Below are 17791 nucleotides of genomic sequence, written 5' to 3' on the forward strand. Positions count from 1 at the left end.
CACATATATATATATAAGCGGATTTTCAGTGCATATAACTTACTAATTATGTTGTGAGAGAGCTTTTTGCTTCAATGGTTAATAGTAGTATTGAGAGAGATCTAATTATACCTTTATATTGTACATGTGTAACAAATAAAGTGATCTGAAGATGTAATTTAATTTGCAAAATTGGTGGGAGAATAGATCCCAACTTGGATAGAATAGGGCGGGGGCAACTTCGTAATTGCACATGCTAACTACCAGCACCAAACCTAATTCATAGGACATAGATTATTAGATTCCCTTGATAATACCTACTAATTCACTATGTTTGCACTCGAGAAGTACTACTAATATTCTTCACTGCTAAGAGCAAATTCAACCGTTGGTACTAAAATAGCATTGTTAAAGTCACTAAGATGGGATATATTCACTTTTTTTACAGTTGTGCTACAGGTACAGCAACCCATGTACAACAGACGCGCATGGATCTATTTTGCGTCCATCTCGGGTTCTACAAAGATGATCGGAGCCGCTCATTTTGTTCTTAATATATTTTTTAGGGTCCCTGTGAAAAATCATCTCAATCCAATACGGGTAAGGGTATTTACGAATTATCCAACTTTGGTTCAGAAATTCAGGCCAAATTCTAAAGCAAATTTGTATGATTCGTCAACGCCCTTACTGGTATCCGATTGAGATGATTTTTAACAGGAACTCGAAACAATATATTTCAACAAAATGAGCGGCTCCGATAATCTTTGTAAGACCCAAGACGGACGCAAAATAGATTTGTGCGCGGCTGCTATACGAGGTCTGCTGTACCCCTAGCATTTCTACTTTTTTTAAGATCAGTTAAAAAGTCAATTTTTGACGTGTTACAATGTAAAAAAAAAAAAAAATTAACGATATTTTTTTGGGTACTTCAAAATTTATAAAAACAAAAACAAAAAAACACTAACGATGGGATTCTCAAATTTTAGATTATCAAATTGAACTCATATTAATTTCGATGCACATTTAATGACTTTAATGGAGTGGGATAATGAAAATGAGTCCACTTAGATTTTACTAAATGGCTATTGGCCGGAATGATCCAACCGAGTTCATTTCTCCAATCAACGGCTCAAATTTGTATGCGCTCATATTTAATCCGAGCTGTCCATCCCGAAATGAATAGTTAGATCGACCGTTCTACACAACTTTGCAAGGATGCCGCTCTGCAGCATCCCCTCCAAGCTTGAGAAAGAAAAAATGAATTCTTTTTGGGAAGTAATTTTGTCACTCCTATTTTTGTTAATGTCAATTCCTTTTGTATATTTATTGAATAATTTATTTTCTGAGGGAACGAAGGTGACGTTAAAAAAATGAATGACATTGACAAAATCAATTATTTTATTTTATTTTATTTTTATGAGGAAGAAAATATGAATTCACTCTCCGCAGTCCACTCAGAATCCACGTGTTTACTTTCAACTTACCTTTTCTGGAGTACTTGTTACGAGTGACGTAGTGGCGTAATTACTCCGTCGCCAATCGGTGCTCCCTCCGGTTATTCGAAAAAGTTACCGGGCGTCAATAGAACAGTACTGGCGCAACGTAGCACAGTCCCGGCGCACGACTATCATCCAACCGCCTCTTCTTCAGGACTCTGTTCGATTACGAATATCGATCAAAACCCTAACCCTAGGCGTCTCATAATCGTCTCCAGGTTAGCAAACCCACTTCGATTCCTCCTATTTAACGATAAAATGAAAGGCATGCATACTTTCTATATATGTTAGCATACGCATTTATCAACTCTGTGTTCAATTTCGGATGGAAATCAAAACCCTAGACGAGGTGTTAGGAACCCACTTCAAGATGGAGGGGTTTCATGAGGAAAAAAAAAAGGAAATGCTTATGGTTTCTTGTGAAATCACTAATTTGGATTGAGCATTTTGGTGAGGAATGGAGAGAAAAGTACAGAAATGAAATTTTATGATTGGTCCTTCCCCTTTCTCGCCAAGTCTCAGAAAAATGGTGAGATTTGGTGAGGAAAAAGGCTCCCCTTTCTTATCTCATTCTTTCGCACCATCGAAAGGGGAATAGGGATATGCTTATTTATGATAATATATCTGTCAAAGGAAATGCATAGGATTTTGTCATTGAAATGGAAGTACGGGATTTTCAACTTTCCAGTTGTTTTTTTAACTGCAGGTTGCTTGAACTCGAATTGTTGTAGTTGAAATGATTTCTGAAATTTGAAGAATTATTGTGATTGTCGGTGCAATATGGGGGGCATTAAGCACTTGCCTGAGGCTGTTCATAGTTCCGTTCGATCGGGTATTATCTTGTTCGACTTTGCTAGAGTTGTGGAAGAGCTGATTTTCAACAGTCTTGATGCTGGTGCAACCAAGGTATAAGTTTTGCAATGCCATTGCATGCTACATATGTGGTTCATAAATGTTTGTACAGCGCATGTATGTATCAATACATATATAGATGTGCATGCCATTGTATGTAAATCTTGAATTAGGTATACAGCTTGAGTCCATGTCTCGAATATCAGTTGTGTTATCTGGGTATTCTACTTAGAATGATAGGATTTCGGGGGTGGTGAGAGTGATTAATGATGTCAAAGTGCTCATAGACTAGGCAATAATGTATTCAGTATATAGTTATGATTCTTGTGAACACCCACTTGATGCAGAGTCTTTCGACAAAATAAAGCCGGTATAAACAAATCGAATGTAGGATTAACTGTTCCTGATCTTTTACTTTTTGTACCCGTTTTATACTAGTCTTGTTTCCCTTCAATAAATGTTGGGGTTTTCAATTCTCCTTTTTTAAAACCTTTCACCCAAATTTCCCTTCGATGGGCTTGGTCTGTTTATTGTTATCAACTTATCATTTGGTCAATAATGTACACACAATCATGAAGTTGGTGCCTAATAATTGGAACTAGATGGTTGCTAAACACTTACCATGCAAGGTTTTTTACTTCTATGATCTATGCATCCACTCAAATATTTGTTACATCTTTCTTACAGATATTTGTCTTTCAGATATCTGTTGCAGTCGGTGTTGGAACATGCTATGTTAAAGTAGTGGACAATGGTCAGTAATGCCCCTCTCCTTCCTGTCTAGTACTGGGTTTTTGTTTGTTTGTTCAATCTTTCATCTGCATATGGGCAGGTGTTGGTATTACTCGCGATGGATTGGTGTTGTTGGGAGAAAGATATGGTAACTTTCTATGCTTTTTAATGATTTGTTGTAATGCGAATTATATTGTGGCAGCTAACATTGGTTTGTGATGGTTTGGTTGGAGATAGAGGGGGTTATAGAATAAGAGACCACCCCTTTTTTTATTAGTTTAAGCAACATTGGACTTCCTTTTCAATTAACTGAGTGAGAACTCACAGTAACTGGACTTGAAACTTGTACAAGAAGGGAGTGATTCCAATGCAAGTGGGCAACTTTGCATCTCTTTTCTTATGTACTCATACCTACGTGAAATTTTGACCATGGGTACTTCGAGTAGTTATTTTGACCGTCACAGCTATAAACTACGGTCTTCTTTTGCACGGAAAGCATGTTGCCAGAGTATATGTGGAATGCGTTTTTTCAAAGGGAAAAAGAATTCTTGCCTCTTTTAAAGAGCTGGTGAATCCTATCGGTGGTATAATTCCACCAGGAATAGGATAAAAGCAAATTCTGAGACCAAGAATTATAGGCTCTATTTTTTACCCTTGAAGGTGATAATGACTGCAAGGTTAATTTTCTAGATTTCCAGATGTTGGTGCTTACTGCTTAGTTACTTCCAACTGAGAAAAGTGAATATAGCTGCCTGGTACTGGCATCATAATTTTCTTGCTGGGATGACTAATTTTATGAAATGGTACTGGAACTAGGTTTTATAGTGAATGTTTGATTTTCTTTATTCGCTATGTTATTGTGATTCTTATGTTTACTTTGCAATCAGCAACGTCCAAGTTTGATCAGCTGACTGAAACCAATGCTGTTACCAGAAGCTTTGGCTTTCGCGGAGAAGCACTAAGCTCCATTTCTGATGTTTCATTGTTAGAAGTCATTACAAAAGCTCATGGGAGGCCAAATGGATATCGCAAGGTCGTGAAGGTACAGATAGTACTTTAGGGTTATTAGCTCTTTTCGAGTTATCCTATTGGATTGCCGTTGGGAGCTGGAATGTACGAGGTCAGATGAAATCTGGAGATCTACGAAGGAATACCAATGGGGGGAAGGCAACTCACTGGGTGTCTAACTCCTTATGATTTTTTTTTTTTTTTTTTGCGTGTGTGTGCTGAATTTAGGTCTCTATTATTAATTTTTGGTATCCTTACCTTATACTTCTTGTTGAATTTCCATCATTCTTGTCAGGGATGCAAGTGCTTGTATCTTGAGATTGATGACGGTAGGCAAGATGTAGGCACCACAGGTACAAGGTTCATTACATTGCTTGTTCTGGTACTTTAAGTTTTAAAAAGTGGTCAATTAATAGTCTTCCGTCCGTGCAGTCATTGTTCGGGATTTATTTTACAATCAACCAGTTCGGAGGAGGCATATTAAATCGAGGTTTCTGTTATTTAGCATATAATATGGTTGCTTTTAGTTCTCTCTCAGAGATTGTTCCCACTACCTTAATTGAGACGATTTCTCTCATGGCTAATCATTTTCACTGACTTAAAGTGTTTGTGATTTCATAATTAAACTGGACCCAGCACAAAGAAAGTCTTGCAATCAGTCAAGAACTGCGCTCTTAGAATTGCCCTCATTCATCCGAAAGTTCTCTTCAAAGTTGTTGATACTGAGAGGTATGCCTTCGCTATAGTTATGGCACTTATAGGGTTATTTATGTGTTTTTTTCACATCGTCATTTGTATGCAGTGATGATGTGTTGTTCTCCACGGCCCCATCCTCGTCTACTTTGTCACTATTGACGAGTGGTTTTGGTATTGAGCTTTCCAGTTCTCTCCATGAACTGAGTGTCTCTGATGGTGTATTAAAGCTTCTTGGATACATGTCGACTCCTTGTGATACTTCATCTGCTAAGGTATAATGAAACATGGATCATATTGACCGTATAATTAACTGTTTTAATAGGTTTTACTTGGTAATATCTATATATGCTAATTAAGGGTGTTTTTCCATTGCAGGTCTTTCAATATGTCTGTATCCATTAAGTTGCAAATTTGATTTTGTTAAAAGTATATTGAACAAGATCAATAGTCATGTGAGAGTACTAAGTACTTTCTTCCTTTGTTTGTCTTGACGTCCACTTATTCAGATATCAACTCTCGGTATATATGCAAAGGCCCAATACATAAACTGCTAAATCAGTTGGCTACAAGGTTCAACTATTTGGATCAGCAGCAGGACAAAATTGGGACCCATAATGCGAAGCGAAGTAGGTCTCAAACTTCCGCAACCTATATTTTGAACTTGATTTGCCCAAGATCTTGGTACGATATTACTTTTGAGCCATCAAATACGTCTGTTGAATTCAAGGTAACATTCCTTCTTGTTAAGCCATGACAGTTTTGTTATTTGATTGGACATGTTCGACCATGAAATTTCATATGAATTATTCACTAATTGATTGTGAGCTTTTCTGGCTAGACTTATAAGAATTATTCAAGATTTATAAGAATTCATATTGTTGAACAACACATGTCTATGGGGCAGGATTACTCGACATGATGTTACTATAAGAAGCATATCGGCAGGCCCTTCTTCCTGTTATCAATGGATTATTTAGAATAGAAAATTAGTCTTAGGTCCATTATGTGAACTTCATAAGCCCACAAGTCCACCTATAATTTTGTAAGGTCTCGAGTCCACTTTAGGGTACCCTAGGGTTTAGGCACTTTCATAAGATTTATGTCTATAGTGGACCTATCACTAAATCTTCAATCAGTTAATTGGTTCAGTTTCATGGCCTTTTTCACCCCGTTTTTCTTGGCCATGAAGCTTTACATTTATCAATCTGAAAATTCTCCCTTCAAAAAAATATCTGAAAATTCTGTCTTGAGGAATGAGATACTAATGAGATATATTAAGCTAGGAAAAGACTAAAGGAGCCTCCCTGCGAGAGGGTGGTGTTAAGTACATGTGAGGTGAATGCTTGTCATGGAAAGTAAAGTAATTTCAAAATCTCATTTTGAGCAATTTAAGTAGAGATTTATTTTGTAAGAATTACCTTTTCCATGTATTATTGGATTTTCATTGAACCTAGAAACCAACAGTAGGTGTCCTCCCGTTACATGGCCAGGTGTTGGGGGAATTCTTGGTTCTTTCACATGGGTAAGTGAAATTGTATGCCGAAGCTGGTTATTATTAATTTAATTCAGGATGTTTTCACTTTTCTTGATCTTCTTGTTGGTTTTTTAAGAATTTGAATCTATATTGTGTTCTTTCCACATGCAGTTGTTTGGCATTTGGTAGTCATATTTGTCGTGTAGAACTTTTGTCAATTACAGGTCAAGACTAAAAGCTCTTACTCTGTACTCACAGTGGATTAATACTGTAGTTATATGGGAAGAAAGAACCTCAGAACCCTACATTACATCTCTCTAAAAAATCATGCCAAGTTATTCTTTGTTAAAATGTGCTGCTTTTTTTTTCAAAGGAAAAAAATGTGCTTCGATCTTAGTAATACGTTAATCTGCTTGGTTACCACTCTATTATGATGTAGTAGAACTTTTATCTTTTCTTGGATCCTACGTAATTTTGTCCCTTCATGATTTCAGGATTGGTTTCCACTAATTGGTTTTATTGAAAAGAGCGTGACACGCTTTTGGAGTGAAAAGTTATCTTACGGTAAAAGGATAAACTCATTAATAGTATTAAGCAGATTGTTATCATTTTTTTGCTTAATTCATTTCTTAAAATTTTCTTCACCCAATATGCTTCTAGGATACTCTCTCGGTCACGTTTCAGAAGAGGATAATGTGCGGAGAGACACTGACAAGACATTATCACTAGAAGAAGGTATGACAGATTAGTAAATGTCGTAATTCAAATATTGTAGTAAATAGAAATATACAATGTGCACTTTTTTGGACGGTTAAATTCCTCAAACTGGTAGGGAGGAGAGAGCATGACACATTTGCAGGATACCAGAATCTTATCAGTTATGAGCGATGCTTATGAACTTAAAAGGAAACTGGGAGAATTTTTTTTGCGTTCTTCCTTCAACTGTATCTAAAGACTTATTTCTTTGCCATAATTTGCCAGATTTGCCTATGAAATATGAAATTCCAAAAAGGAGGCGGGAGATGCAACCTGAAGAGAGTGACATAATGTACTATCCGAAAGGCAATAGATTTACTCATTGTAATGCTTCAGAATTTGAAGAACAACAGACTGGGTTAGGATTTGATTGTGAAGTTGACTTCTCATTCCAGTCATGTGATGGATCGCAGGCACCTGATACTAATGTCTTTTCTACCAAAGACCATTTCATGCAGAATGAAATATTTGCCGCAGAAAAATCAAAAGACAATACAGACTTCATTTTAGATTATAGTTTGGAGAATGGGCATCTCAATATGGCTGGCGACAAGAGCAATGGTTATACAGGGAGTGCATTATCTTTCGATTCTTCCGAAATTTGCAATGAGGTGGACAATTTCAGCAACTATTTTACAAAACCCTTTTTGCGGCATTGCTCCACTTGGAAAACCCCTGATAGAGAATCGTTGGTTAGTTCTGAAGGATTTGACTTTCAGATGGATGGCTTTAGGACCAAACGAAAGCGGCTTGAACGTAACCTGGTTGATGTTGGAGAAATGGATGACATTGACCAGAGGTTTGCCTTTGGTCAAAGGAATCAATGGCTTGATGAGGTTGCAGATGTTAGTCATTTTGGCTCTTCCGATCGTCCTTTTGATTCTGAACATTCTCCTGTTATGTCAGATTCATCTTTTCTGACCAAATCGCTTGGTGTAGAGAAATTCTTTGGTGAGAATGCTCTTGAAAGTTGCGTTAAATATGATATTGGCTCTAGATACGACACTCTGGAAGACTGGGAAATTAGGGACCATAGTTTCCGTTTCAATGATACTATTCAAAATAGCTCAACCCATGGAAACTGCTCCCCATCAAGGTGGACAAACATGTGCTCAGATTCCAAAAGTTGTGAAAGTTTCTCAGGAGACAGTCTTGGAATTTGCCAACAACACAAACCATATGATGCTGTTTATCCTGAAGATTTGGATGTGTTAAGTGATGACAGAGAGTGGTTATGTTTAGACTCACATGGTAAACATAATGGTAACTTGCATGCGACGTCACGCCGCTTTTCTTCAGCAATTAACAGGGACAAGGTTGAAAACCAAAAAGATCAGCTGACATATCATGAGAAAGAGTATGTTTGTAAGAAAAGGCCAAGAAGAAGCCATTCAGCTCCGCCATTCTACAGAGACAAGAAAAAATTCATTGCTTTGAATGATCATTTGGTCATGTCAGATGGGAAAACAAAAATCCACCCCGCCAGTGATGACGTCCCTACTTCAGAAGGTTTTTTTCTTGTACCAACAGTTTGTGCGATTTATTTGCTTTACAAGTGTGCCAGAACAACTGAGATATGTGTGTGTTTTGCAGAAACTACTGAGTTGATGTATTCACAGAGATCAGCCGGTGTATGTAAACTACACTCTGAGCCAAGTTCTGTGGAGGACCAATTGATCTATACCCGGTATCACGATCTTTGCGTTTCCATGTTAACCCTAAATTGATAGCTCAAATCTGCATTTCTAACTTCACTGAGTGCTTGCTTCCAGACCAGAGAAGAAAGCGGTGGACATGAGTGACTTTCAAGATTTTACAATGGAAAAGAAGTCAGAGGACCACATTGACAGTATGAATTCAGGTGAAGGTAACTGCTTGTTAAGTGAGAGCATGCATTAAGTTATGCTTCTCCCTGATTTATGGGAGAGAATTATGTAGGATGCTAGCTTGGACTTTTAATTTCATAATTTCTTGTTAATTTTACATTTTCCCTTTTCTAGAGCCTGCATATTTACTAGCATTATAAATGCATTGGTGGATAACCTATGTTCTATACATGTGTATTTGTACTTCATTTTTCACCAGTTTTTCTAAATTGTTTCTCACTTTCTAGTTATCTCAGTTATCTTCCTATAAGAATGCCATATTTTTGATATTATGCTTTCTTATCCTTCAGACATTCAAGATCCTTCAGATTCTGGGATAAAATGGCGGAAGTGCTGTCCCAGCACTGCAGTTGAGTACCCTAAAAATTCACTTTAAAATTTTCCACTATGGTACTTTCTTCTAGAGAATTTGGGTTTTTCAAGTTATGTGAGTAGTGATTACAAAGTTTTTTGCAATAGCAGCATGCAGGAAAATTACGTTGTGCTCACAATGAGGATACTGTGCTTGATGTCTCTTCTGGCATCTTGCACCTAGCTGGTGATTCATTGGTTCCTGAATCCATCAATAAGAATTTTTTGGTAGACGCTCAAGTTCTTCAACAGGTGGATAAGAAATTCATTCCAGTGGTCGGTAGTGGAGTACTTGCGATTATCGACCAGGTTTGCTTCCAGCTTGTGCTTTTCATTACTAACAGATTAGGACTTCTGTGTAATCTTAATTGTAACTGGTAGTGAAATGCATGTAACATAGGGTTCTTAAAGTTGATTAAGACATCAAAATAGAGTTTCTCCAATGATAAAATTGTAACTGGGAAATCATGTCAGCATGTCACTAGATGGCTAGTAAACTCACACCACACTGATTTTCTGTTATTAATTGATTTTACTATTTTACAGCATGCTGCAGATGAAAGGATCCGCCTGGAAGAATTGCGTCAAAAGGTGAATGTTTTAGTATTGTCATTTCAATCTTTTTAATGGCATCTGTGCGGTGGCTTAGTAGACTGGTGAAAATTCTTAGGTGTTATCCGAAGGAAAGAAGACAGTCACCTATTTGGACAGTGAGCAAAAGTTGGTATGTGAATCTCATGGTATATTTTGGGTTTATATTGTGAGCTGATAGCCCTAAATTCTGGTCTAAGTTTTACATCTGTCTGGTATACTTGAATGGGTTTTTGTTGTTTTCAAACATGTCAACAGGTCCTGCCTGAAATTGAGTACCAGTTATTACACACTTATGCTGAACAGATTCAAAGCTGGGGTTGGCTCTGCAATATTCATGCTCGGGGCTCAAAGTCTTTTAAAAAGTAATATGAACACTCCTGCTCACCAATCGTTATGCAAATGATGTTAAGGTTGTGTTTGGATCTTGGATTTGTGGAGGGATTACAAGGGATTTCCCTCCACAAATCCAAGCTATGTTATCCTTTTTCTTTTCCTTCCACAAATCTAAGGTCTAAATACTACCCAAATGATAATAACTGCAATTCTGGTGGTGTTGACCAAATTGGTCTCAGATGTTTGTTAAACTGGGAACCTTTGTTTATTAGTATCATCCATTTTTCCCAAGGTTTCTGCGACCTGCACTTTTTTTCTGCATTTTCACAGGAATTTGAATCTTCTACGCAAGCAGCCAACTGTTGTCACACTTGTTGCGGTAAACCACCTCTCTCTCTCTCTCTCTCTCTCTCTCACACACACACACACACACACACACACACACACACACACACGTTCACACACATGTATGAGCTAAATCAATTTGATTCTCTTGATTCCCAATAGTGTATTGTCTATATACAGGCACACTTGCCCATGGAAGGAATTGATATTCCCACAGGAGCTATTTTTATTTCTACAGGCAGACACCACTGATCAATTTACTTTTTACATGGTTTTGGATGACAAAATAAACTCTAGCTTAGGGTTATGCTATGGACCTTCATTGTTATGCTGATACTACATTGTGATTACTGGTCTCGTTACTGAGTGTAAGAATTGTGGTGACATGTAGGTTCCATGCATACTTGGAGTCAATTTGACGGATGTAGATCTCTTAGAATTTCTTCAACAGGTAATTTGGAGTTCTTAATGTTACTTTGTCCATGGTCTGTAGTTTTTTTCCCTCCTGATTATCATTGTTGATCTGACTCCGATTATTTTTACAATCAATAGCTTGCTGAAACAGATGGATCATCCACAATACCACCATCTGTCCATCGGGTCCTTAATTTTAAAGCTTGTAGAGGTACAATCAATGTATCGTTAGAGTAATTGCTAGATATATTCATCATTTAGCTGGAGAGTGCAAATATCGCAAACAAGTTGTAGCCATGAGACTCATACTTCGTTTCTTTTCCGCTTCCACTGGAATCAAAGCTTCTGCGGGGGTGTATTTTCCTGACTTTGCTTATCGGTTTTGTTATTTAGGCGCAATCATGTTTGGGGACACGTTGCTACCTTCAGAGTGTTCCCTGATTGTTGAAGAGCTGAAGCAGACCTCATTGTGTTTCCAAGTGAGTTGATCATACCTCTGCTCATTTTTTTTTGGGTCTATACAAAAGTGTGTGTACATGTTTAAATACCCCCCCTCTCTCTCTCCCCCCGTGTGTGTGTGTGCGTACGTGTAGAGAGAGAGGGAGGGAGGGAGGGAGGGGGAGGCTTTGGGTTGAATAATACCGGAGAGTTTGTTCTGCAGTGTGCTCATGGGCGACCAACAACCGTGCCTCTTGTCAACTTGGAAGCATTGCATAAGCAGATAGCAAAGCTTGGATCATGGAGTGGTGGCTCAAATGGATCGTGGCACGGTTTACGTCAACATCAACTCAGTTTAGAACGTGCATCCCACCGTTTAAGCTCGGCTATTGGCAATGGTTGATGAGATGCCCCATGGTTTTTCCAGTCTTAGTGATGCCTGCTTGGCTGTGATTTTTCGTGTCCTTTGTATTCATTGTGAGCTTATTCTTTTAATTCATCGTGTATAGTGTATGGTAAATTCCATTTGATAGTAGAAGTATTAATAATACGGTTATAACAGTGCAACAACCAGTGTAGAGTGACAATTGTACGGATGAGTCATGTACTTTTGTAATGCCAGTTATATGCAGATAATAAAATTCACCCCTGTTTGTAATGCTGTTATATAAACTAACCAAGCTTGCTGTTAAAAAAAAAAAAAGTTTGAACATATTTTTGAAGCTCGTTAAGTTTTGAACCAATCTCGAACAAATTATTACTTGACTCGTTTGACTTATGATGTAGGAGTATAAAAAATTCAATCTCCTCTAGATCGGTTCGTGGTCAACTCGATTAAAGCTCTTTTGAGATTGGTACATCTCATCAACAAACCAAGCTCGAATATATTTTTGAAGCTTGTTAAGTTTCAAACCAAATTTGAATAATTATATGCTCTGCTCGTTTATCAAATGCAGGAACGGACACCGGAAAATATTGGTTGGAACTTGGAACGGCTAGTCTATTGTTTGCCTCCTCTCTCGCTCTTCATTTCCGTGTAAGAGATATACCGATAACAGCAATGGCCTACGGTTTCTTCGCATGGTGGGAAAAGAAGAGAAAGGAGAAGTTTTTCCACTTATTTGAATAACTCATAGTGAGAGGGGGGGGGGGGGGGGGTGCGGGGGGGGGGGAGGGGGGGGGGGGGGTGTGGGTTGGCGGGGGAAAGGATTTAAATTGATCCATTTGGTTTCTCCCTGAAACTCTTCACTTTTGATGAGATTTGGTGAGAAACCAGACTCCTTTCTTTTCTCTCTTTCTCACGATGCAAAGAGCCTACTAGGGAGAATAGAAGGCAGAATTTGGCAAATCAGCTTATACGTCAAACCACAGACTTGGCAATAAGCTTATAAGTCCGACACAAAAATGCTTAATTTTTCTCCTCGAACAAATTTGAAAATCTAGCTGAAGAAGGTTATTTATATTTCTTATCTTGGGTTTCCTGGCTACTTTTGCAACAACAAAAGAATAACAGCTTGAAGCTGTGAATAAAACGGGGCGTAAGTCGTAAGTGGAATAGGCAGAAGCAGGCACGGCTTTACCAATGCACATGGTGAAGTACAATGCTAAATACAAACTTCTCCTGCAGGCAGCGATGGCAAACTCTGGGGTGAGCCTGAGAGCGATAGCTGAAAGCTCCAGACAGGGAAAATCAACTTCAGGAGCTTCCAATTGTGTCGCACTCAACAATTCAGAATGATAGAATGAAAGAAGAGCTGATCTCCTAAATGAGTGAATTTACAGTTCCTCGCCAATGATCTTGTAAAGCATTCAATTAGGAATACATCAGCAAAATCATTTTCTTGATTTTCCCTCTATCCTACCTACATACAACGAAATTTTGGAACAGTTTAACCATGTACAACAGTATCAGGTATCCAGAATGGCTCAACCCGGTTGGTCAAGAGTCTCTGGGCTGTCCGTAGCGGCGCACAAAGCCTTCCAGATTGGGATTAACATTTTGACTGGTGGTCGTAGTTCCTGGAAAATGGATCAAGTGTTTATGACTCAGTACGGGGAGGAAGGGTGGGAGAAAGTAGAAAAGAACCACACACACTAAGGCTCCGTTTGTTTGGATGTAAAATGTTTTACAGTGTAAAATATTTTTTCAGAAAACAAAACTTTAAACTTTTATTTTCAATTGTAAAGTCCATGACAAGGTCGTATCTGGTGTTTGCAATAAAGTTCATCGTGAATCACTAAGCTAGAATCAACACCACAAAACAACATAGGATTTAGGTATGAGACAACATCATATTCTTACCTTGAAAACTAACACAAGTTCTTCTTCCTCACGCACAATCAGAGACAAGCTCCAGTAACAAGTGACTGGGGTCACACATTCACTTAGGACAGGTTTCAAGATCTTGTCAATGGGAATGAAGCGGTGGATTGTTCTCCCTCTATATGAAAGGAAAAAAAAGGAGATAATCTTACTAGTTGAGCACGTGGTTAGAATAAGCAAAACAAAACAAAACCCTATACCAACAGAGTAAGCAATGATCCTATCTTTATGAGTCGAAGAACCACATAGCAACGGATCCAAGCATACAGTGATCCACAGTTGTCTCGCCGGACAAAGATGGTTGGTCCAGGGAAGAAGGGAGGGAGAGATATAGCTGCTAAATATTACTTGGAGATATAGATCCAGTGCAAATATACGGCGTACTTTATTAACCAATACTTCTTCAACTATTGCAGAAACAAAGTAACGACCAAAAACATCTTTAAGAAGGGGTATGGGCATTTATCGTCTTGTATGCATTGTGATCCAAGAAATGAGCAATGAGCAACGGTATCCAATATGAACACTAGTATTGATGAACCAAAATTTTCCTTTTCAGAACGACACCTAACAATTAGCCGAATAGAATAGTAAGATCCACAGTCGATAATTGGAAAATATTAATGTTACCTTCGGTAATGAGTTTCAAGTTGGACCCCAAAAGCTGGCATAATTATGACGGACTCTGAAACATACAAACACAGACATAGGAAAATGTGAAACATGCTTCCCAAAATGAATGACATATCTAACTATTCTTCTGGGAAAGAGATAAGAAAAGGCAGAAGACTCAAGACAAGGGTCTCAAGATATAACTGCAATCTTACCTCATCAATTACCAAACTATCAACTACAATAGCGAAGATTCAGTTTAGCATTATTCTTTTAAAAATGTTAGGATTCTGGCTTTTCAAAATTACGTCCGTTAACAAAAAGTGTTGTATTCCAATCAAGGGGCTTACACTCCAGATAGAACTTGGTCATAAGTCTACTGTGTTTGTGGCATATAGTCATTCGTATAGAAGAAAAAAGATAGCGGTTCGTTATATTCATAATATTTTCAAAGACGGAAGCAACTCAGAAAAAATTGGGCAGTCCAACAATTCAAAGTTGTGCGGAAACTATGCAATTCAATCTAATTTTATCTAAAAAAAGTCAACTTCATATTTCAGGCTCTTGCAAAAGGGGTGTGAGTTCAATTTCTTATGCAATAGTCACTAATTGCACAAATGCACTTCCACAGACTTCAGAAGTTTAAAGCAAATTAAGAGACTTTCGCAAGTACCAAATTTGGTACACACAAGTGGGATTCCATTGATCGGTCAATAGTTTGAAAGCTTTCCAATACTTGATAATTAAGGAACTCAGAATGCATGAAACAAGAGAAAGCACCAGAATTGACAATAATTGCATTGAGAAGATGTAAAGTTGGAAGGCATCACATAAGCCGAAAATAGTGAAAGCGTGTTGAAATAACTTATCTGACTGAGATCTGAATCACAAATCTAGATAGTCCAATAATGTTATACGAACCAAAACTTTTTACAGGAAAGAAGAAAACAATGACAAAAAACGTTAACGCATGACAAACAATATATGATAATAGAAATACAAAAGAAAAGGTCCTCTGGTCATGCATACCTCCAACAAAGACAAAATGATGTCTAACCATCCAAATTAGTTCGACTATGGATAAACACAAACTAATACATTAACTCCCAGACAAATATCCGCGGGACTCTAGGATATGAAAAGTACTGTTTACCAGTTTCTCACCTTTCTCCACTGGCTTCCGAAGAAAAACAACGACAAGGGTTGCACTTAGAAGTAAGCTCCAAAGAAGCATGTTACTTGATTCACCCTGCTGTTTGTTGGATCATACCCCTATGTCAGTAACAACGGATATGACTACCGTCCCATAACAATGTAACCTGTTATGCACGCCTCAAATTCAACAATAACATTTTTTCTATACAAAATAAACCAAGCATCTGAATTTGCACAAATAAATTTTTTATAAAGCCACCACAGGTCTTTATGGGAACTAATGTTCTTTCTCTTCCATGGTTTATGTGTGATGTCTATGTTCTTGATATCATTAATTCAGACAACCTTTCTTCTTTCTTCTGTTCTATTTCCCCAATATAGTTACATCAATTAGTAAACACACATAGGGCTGTTAACGAGCCGCTTCAAGCTGAGTAGTGGGTTGTCAACATGGGCGGATCCAATGAAAGGCCAAGGGGGTCAGGTTTCCCTTGGATTCCTATGAGCATGTATAATCTTCCATTTAACTCCGAAAAAATACACTAGTGCTCAATGTTCTAAAAGTCGCTAGGCGCTAGTCGGGTGGCTGGCCACCTTCGAGCGATTAATCGGATTAATCAGTGCATATTTATTAGTAATCGGTGATTAGTCGTTAGTCAGACCTAATCGGATAGGCCCAGCCAGCGATAAATCGCCGATTAATTCCTTGTTTTAGGACAAGGCTAGTGCTCTTGTTAGTTCAATCTATCACCTCTCATAAGCCTCACAAAGTAATAAAATTAATTTGCTCCATCATGTTTCTTTCAAAAATCACTTTTCCTCTTATCTTTATTGGATTATAGGACAAATATTTTAACTTCTTACATGATTCTGTAGTTAGGCTACAGTTCGCCCGATTTTCATGTCGAATAACAACTTATCTTCAAAGTATACGAAACAGGACCAAAAACAACAGTGGATTTGATTGGGAAGAAAAAATTTCGAGATCATAATCAATAAATACAAGTACCGAATTTATGGATCCGGCAGTGGCTATCAAGCAAAGTTCGAAAAAAGAAATGTCCAAACTTGATTTATCAAACCACCCCAAATAAGCTTTACTCAAAATGAGTACTCAAGTACAGCTACAATACACGAACAAGAAGTCCTTATTAAAAAAAAAAATTGGCAAAAAAATGCAGACTTTCACTAAACCCTAGCACAACCAAAAGTGCAAAAAATTGCAGAATCAGATGTGAAGGATTAATAAATTTAAAATAGTGAATATATTCATGTTCCTAAATGGACAAAATTTACAGTAAGAATCGTTATTTTCGTGAAGTTGGTAAATTACCTTGAGCGAAGAGAGGGAAAACGCAGTTGCAGTGAGAAGAAGGGCAGAGAGGAATGCGAGGAGAAGCTTTGAATTCGTGTTGTTGTGGAGGAGGACGTTGTGTGCGTCAATGGCTTCAAGAGGGCCCTTCGTATGATCGTCGTGTAGGTATGTGTATCGAGAATTCGCCATACAGGATTCAGCCGCCATTTTCAGGGAGAGAGAGAGAGAGAGAGAGAGAGAGAGAGAGAGAGAAGATTGGAAGTAGAAACCAGATGAGATCATGAAACCACCACACAATGCGGAGAGGTAAAATATTGACAGAGGATCCGGGTCTGTGCGCTAGTGGGGTGACGTAGTGCCAAAAGAATGTCTGATGGGGAGAATGGAGCGTAGGTCTCAGACCGAGACCACTGCCCCAACGTGAAATTGTGAAGTAGTAGTATTTTCTTGATAAACAAAAGGGTGGGAGGAGGTGATTAGGGTAGCAAGTAGCAACCCCCTAGGGTGACTTAAGGCTTTCGACCCATTGTGAAATGTATGGTTCGAATCATAACTATTGTTCGTGAGAACAAATAGTCATCACAGCACCATCCAAGTACTAGATGGTAGTGATACATTTTCTCCTTTGGCGAGATTTGAACCTGAGTTATTTCTGTGGGTGAGAACTGTCCTGCCATCTAGGCCACTTCCATCGGCGGTGAAATTACATAGTTAGAAACAAGATTTTGAATTCCGTGCCATACCGGTTGTTACAGGTATTCATCAGAGCATCAATTTCTCAGACCGAGATTAGTGCGCGCTATGGATTCACCCCAAGATCGAACAATGTTTTTGGTAGCTTTTCATTTTCTTTTGTCCTCTCGTTGGTAATTAGGCTTGTCTTGTGTTAACTCTACTGGTTGCTGTGGTGATCAATCGGGCTTTCTCATTCATGAGAATTATTTAAACCCTAGCCTCGAAAATGGGATGAATGACGATATTCTCGCGAGTTATATGCTATCGAGAAAGACATTGGTCGACTCGTCGATGTTG

General features: G+C 38.2%; 2 protein-coding genes across 11 annotated transcripts; one reads left to right on the top strand and one right to left on the bottom strand.

Annotated features, from left to right (window-relative positions):
* The first annotated feature begins 1440 nt into the window (after positions 1–1440).
* Positions 1441–12012, top strand: LOC131304111 (DNA mismatch repair protein MLH3). 7 transcript variants are annotated; one of them, XM_058331222.1, is made up of 26 exons: positions 1441–1693; positions 2182–2381; positions 3030–3081; positions 3160–3207; positions 3947–4101; positions 4363–4420; positions 4500–4557; positions 4704–4796; positions 4870–5035; positions 5139–5154; positions 5270–5490; positions 6732–6801; positions 6898–6972; positions 7219–8502; positions 8587–8680; positions 8766–8860; positions 9170–9228; positions 9339–9539; positions 9777–9821; positions 9901–9954; positions 10080–10186; positions 10488–10536; positions 10894–10953; positions 11055–11127; positions 11310–11395; positions 11578–12012. In XM_058331222.1, exons 2-26 carry the CDS (start codon positions 2256–2258, stop codon positions 11755–11757), a joined length of 3525 nt encoding a protein of 1174 aa, XP_058187205.1. In that variant the 5' UTR covers positions 1441–1693; positions 2182–2255; the 3' UTR covers positions 11758–12012. The 7 variants fall into 7 exon arrangements, 6 of the variants coding, with proteins under 6 accessions (XP_058187205.1, XP_058187201.1, XP_058187200.1 ...); XM_058331218.1 differs by having other exon boundaries at positions 1503–1693; positions 2207–2381; positions 3015–3081; XM_058331217.1 differs by having other exon boundaries at positions 1504–1693; positions 3015–3081.
* Positions 12013–13089: 1077 nt separating this feature from the next.
* Positions 13090–17184, bottom strand: LOC131304112 (uncharacterized). 4 transcript variants are annotated; one of them, XM_058331224.1, is made up of 5 exons: positions 16778–17184; positions 15454–15538; positions 14308–14362; positions 13657–13795; positions 13090–13373 (listed from the first exon to the last, which is right to left on the bottom strand). In XM_058331224.1, the coding sequence occupies exons 1-5, from the start codon at positions 17039–17041 to the stop codon at positions 13281–13283; spliced, it is 636 nt and encodes a 211-aa protein (XP_058187207.1). In that variant the 5' UTR covers positions 17042–17184; the 3' UTR covers positions 13090–13280. The 4 variants fall into 4 exon arrangements, with proteins under 4 accessions (XP_058187207.1, XP_058187206.1, XP_058187209.1 ...); XM_058331223.1 differs by having other exon boundaries at positions 15454–15541; positions 16778–17176; XM_058331226.1 differs by having other exon boundaries at positions 15454–15561; positions 16778–17175.
* Positions 17185–17791: the final 607 nt, after the last annotated feature.

Source organism: Rhododendron vialii, chromosome 10a (genome assembly GCF_030253575.1).
Source record: "Rhododendron vialii isolate Sample 1 chromosome 10a, ASM3025357v1".
Taxonomy (NCBI): Eukaryota; Viridiplantae; Streptophyta; class Magnoliopsida; order Ericales; family Ericaceae; genus Rhododendron; species Rhododendron vialii.

Coding starts and splice junctions, on each gene's coding strand:
- LOC131304112 (XM_058331223.1), bottom strand. CDS start 17,041: ATGATCTCATCTGGTTTCTACTTCCAATCTTCTCTCTCTCTCTCTCTC. Junction 14,363..15,453: donor TCGGAAGCCAGTGGAGAAAG/GTGAGAAACTGG, acceptor TGTATGTTTCAG/AGTCCGTCATAATTATGCCA. Junction 13,374..13,656: donor AACTTGTGTTAGTTTTCAAG/GTAAGAATATGA, acceptor TCCATTTTCCAG/GAACTACGACCACCAGTCAA.
- LOC131304111 (XM_058331218.1), top strand. CDS start 2,256: ATGGGGGGCATTAAGCACTTGCCTGAGGCTGTTCATAGTTCCGTTCGA. Junction 10,954..11,054: donor TCTTAGAATTTCTTCAACAG/GTAATTTGGAGT, acceptor TACAATCAATAG/CTTGCTGAAACAGATGGATC. Junction 11,396..11,577: donor AGACCTCATTGTGTTTCCAA/GTGAGTTGATCA, acceptor TTTGTTCTGCAG/TGTGCTCATGGGCGACCAAC.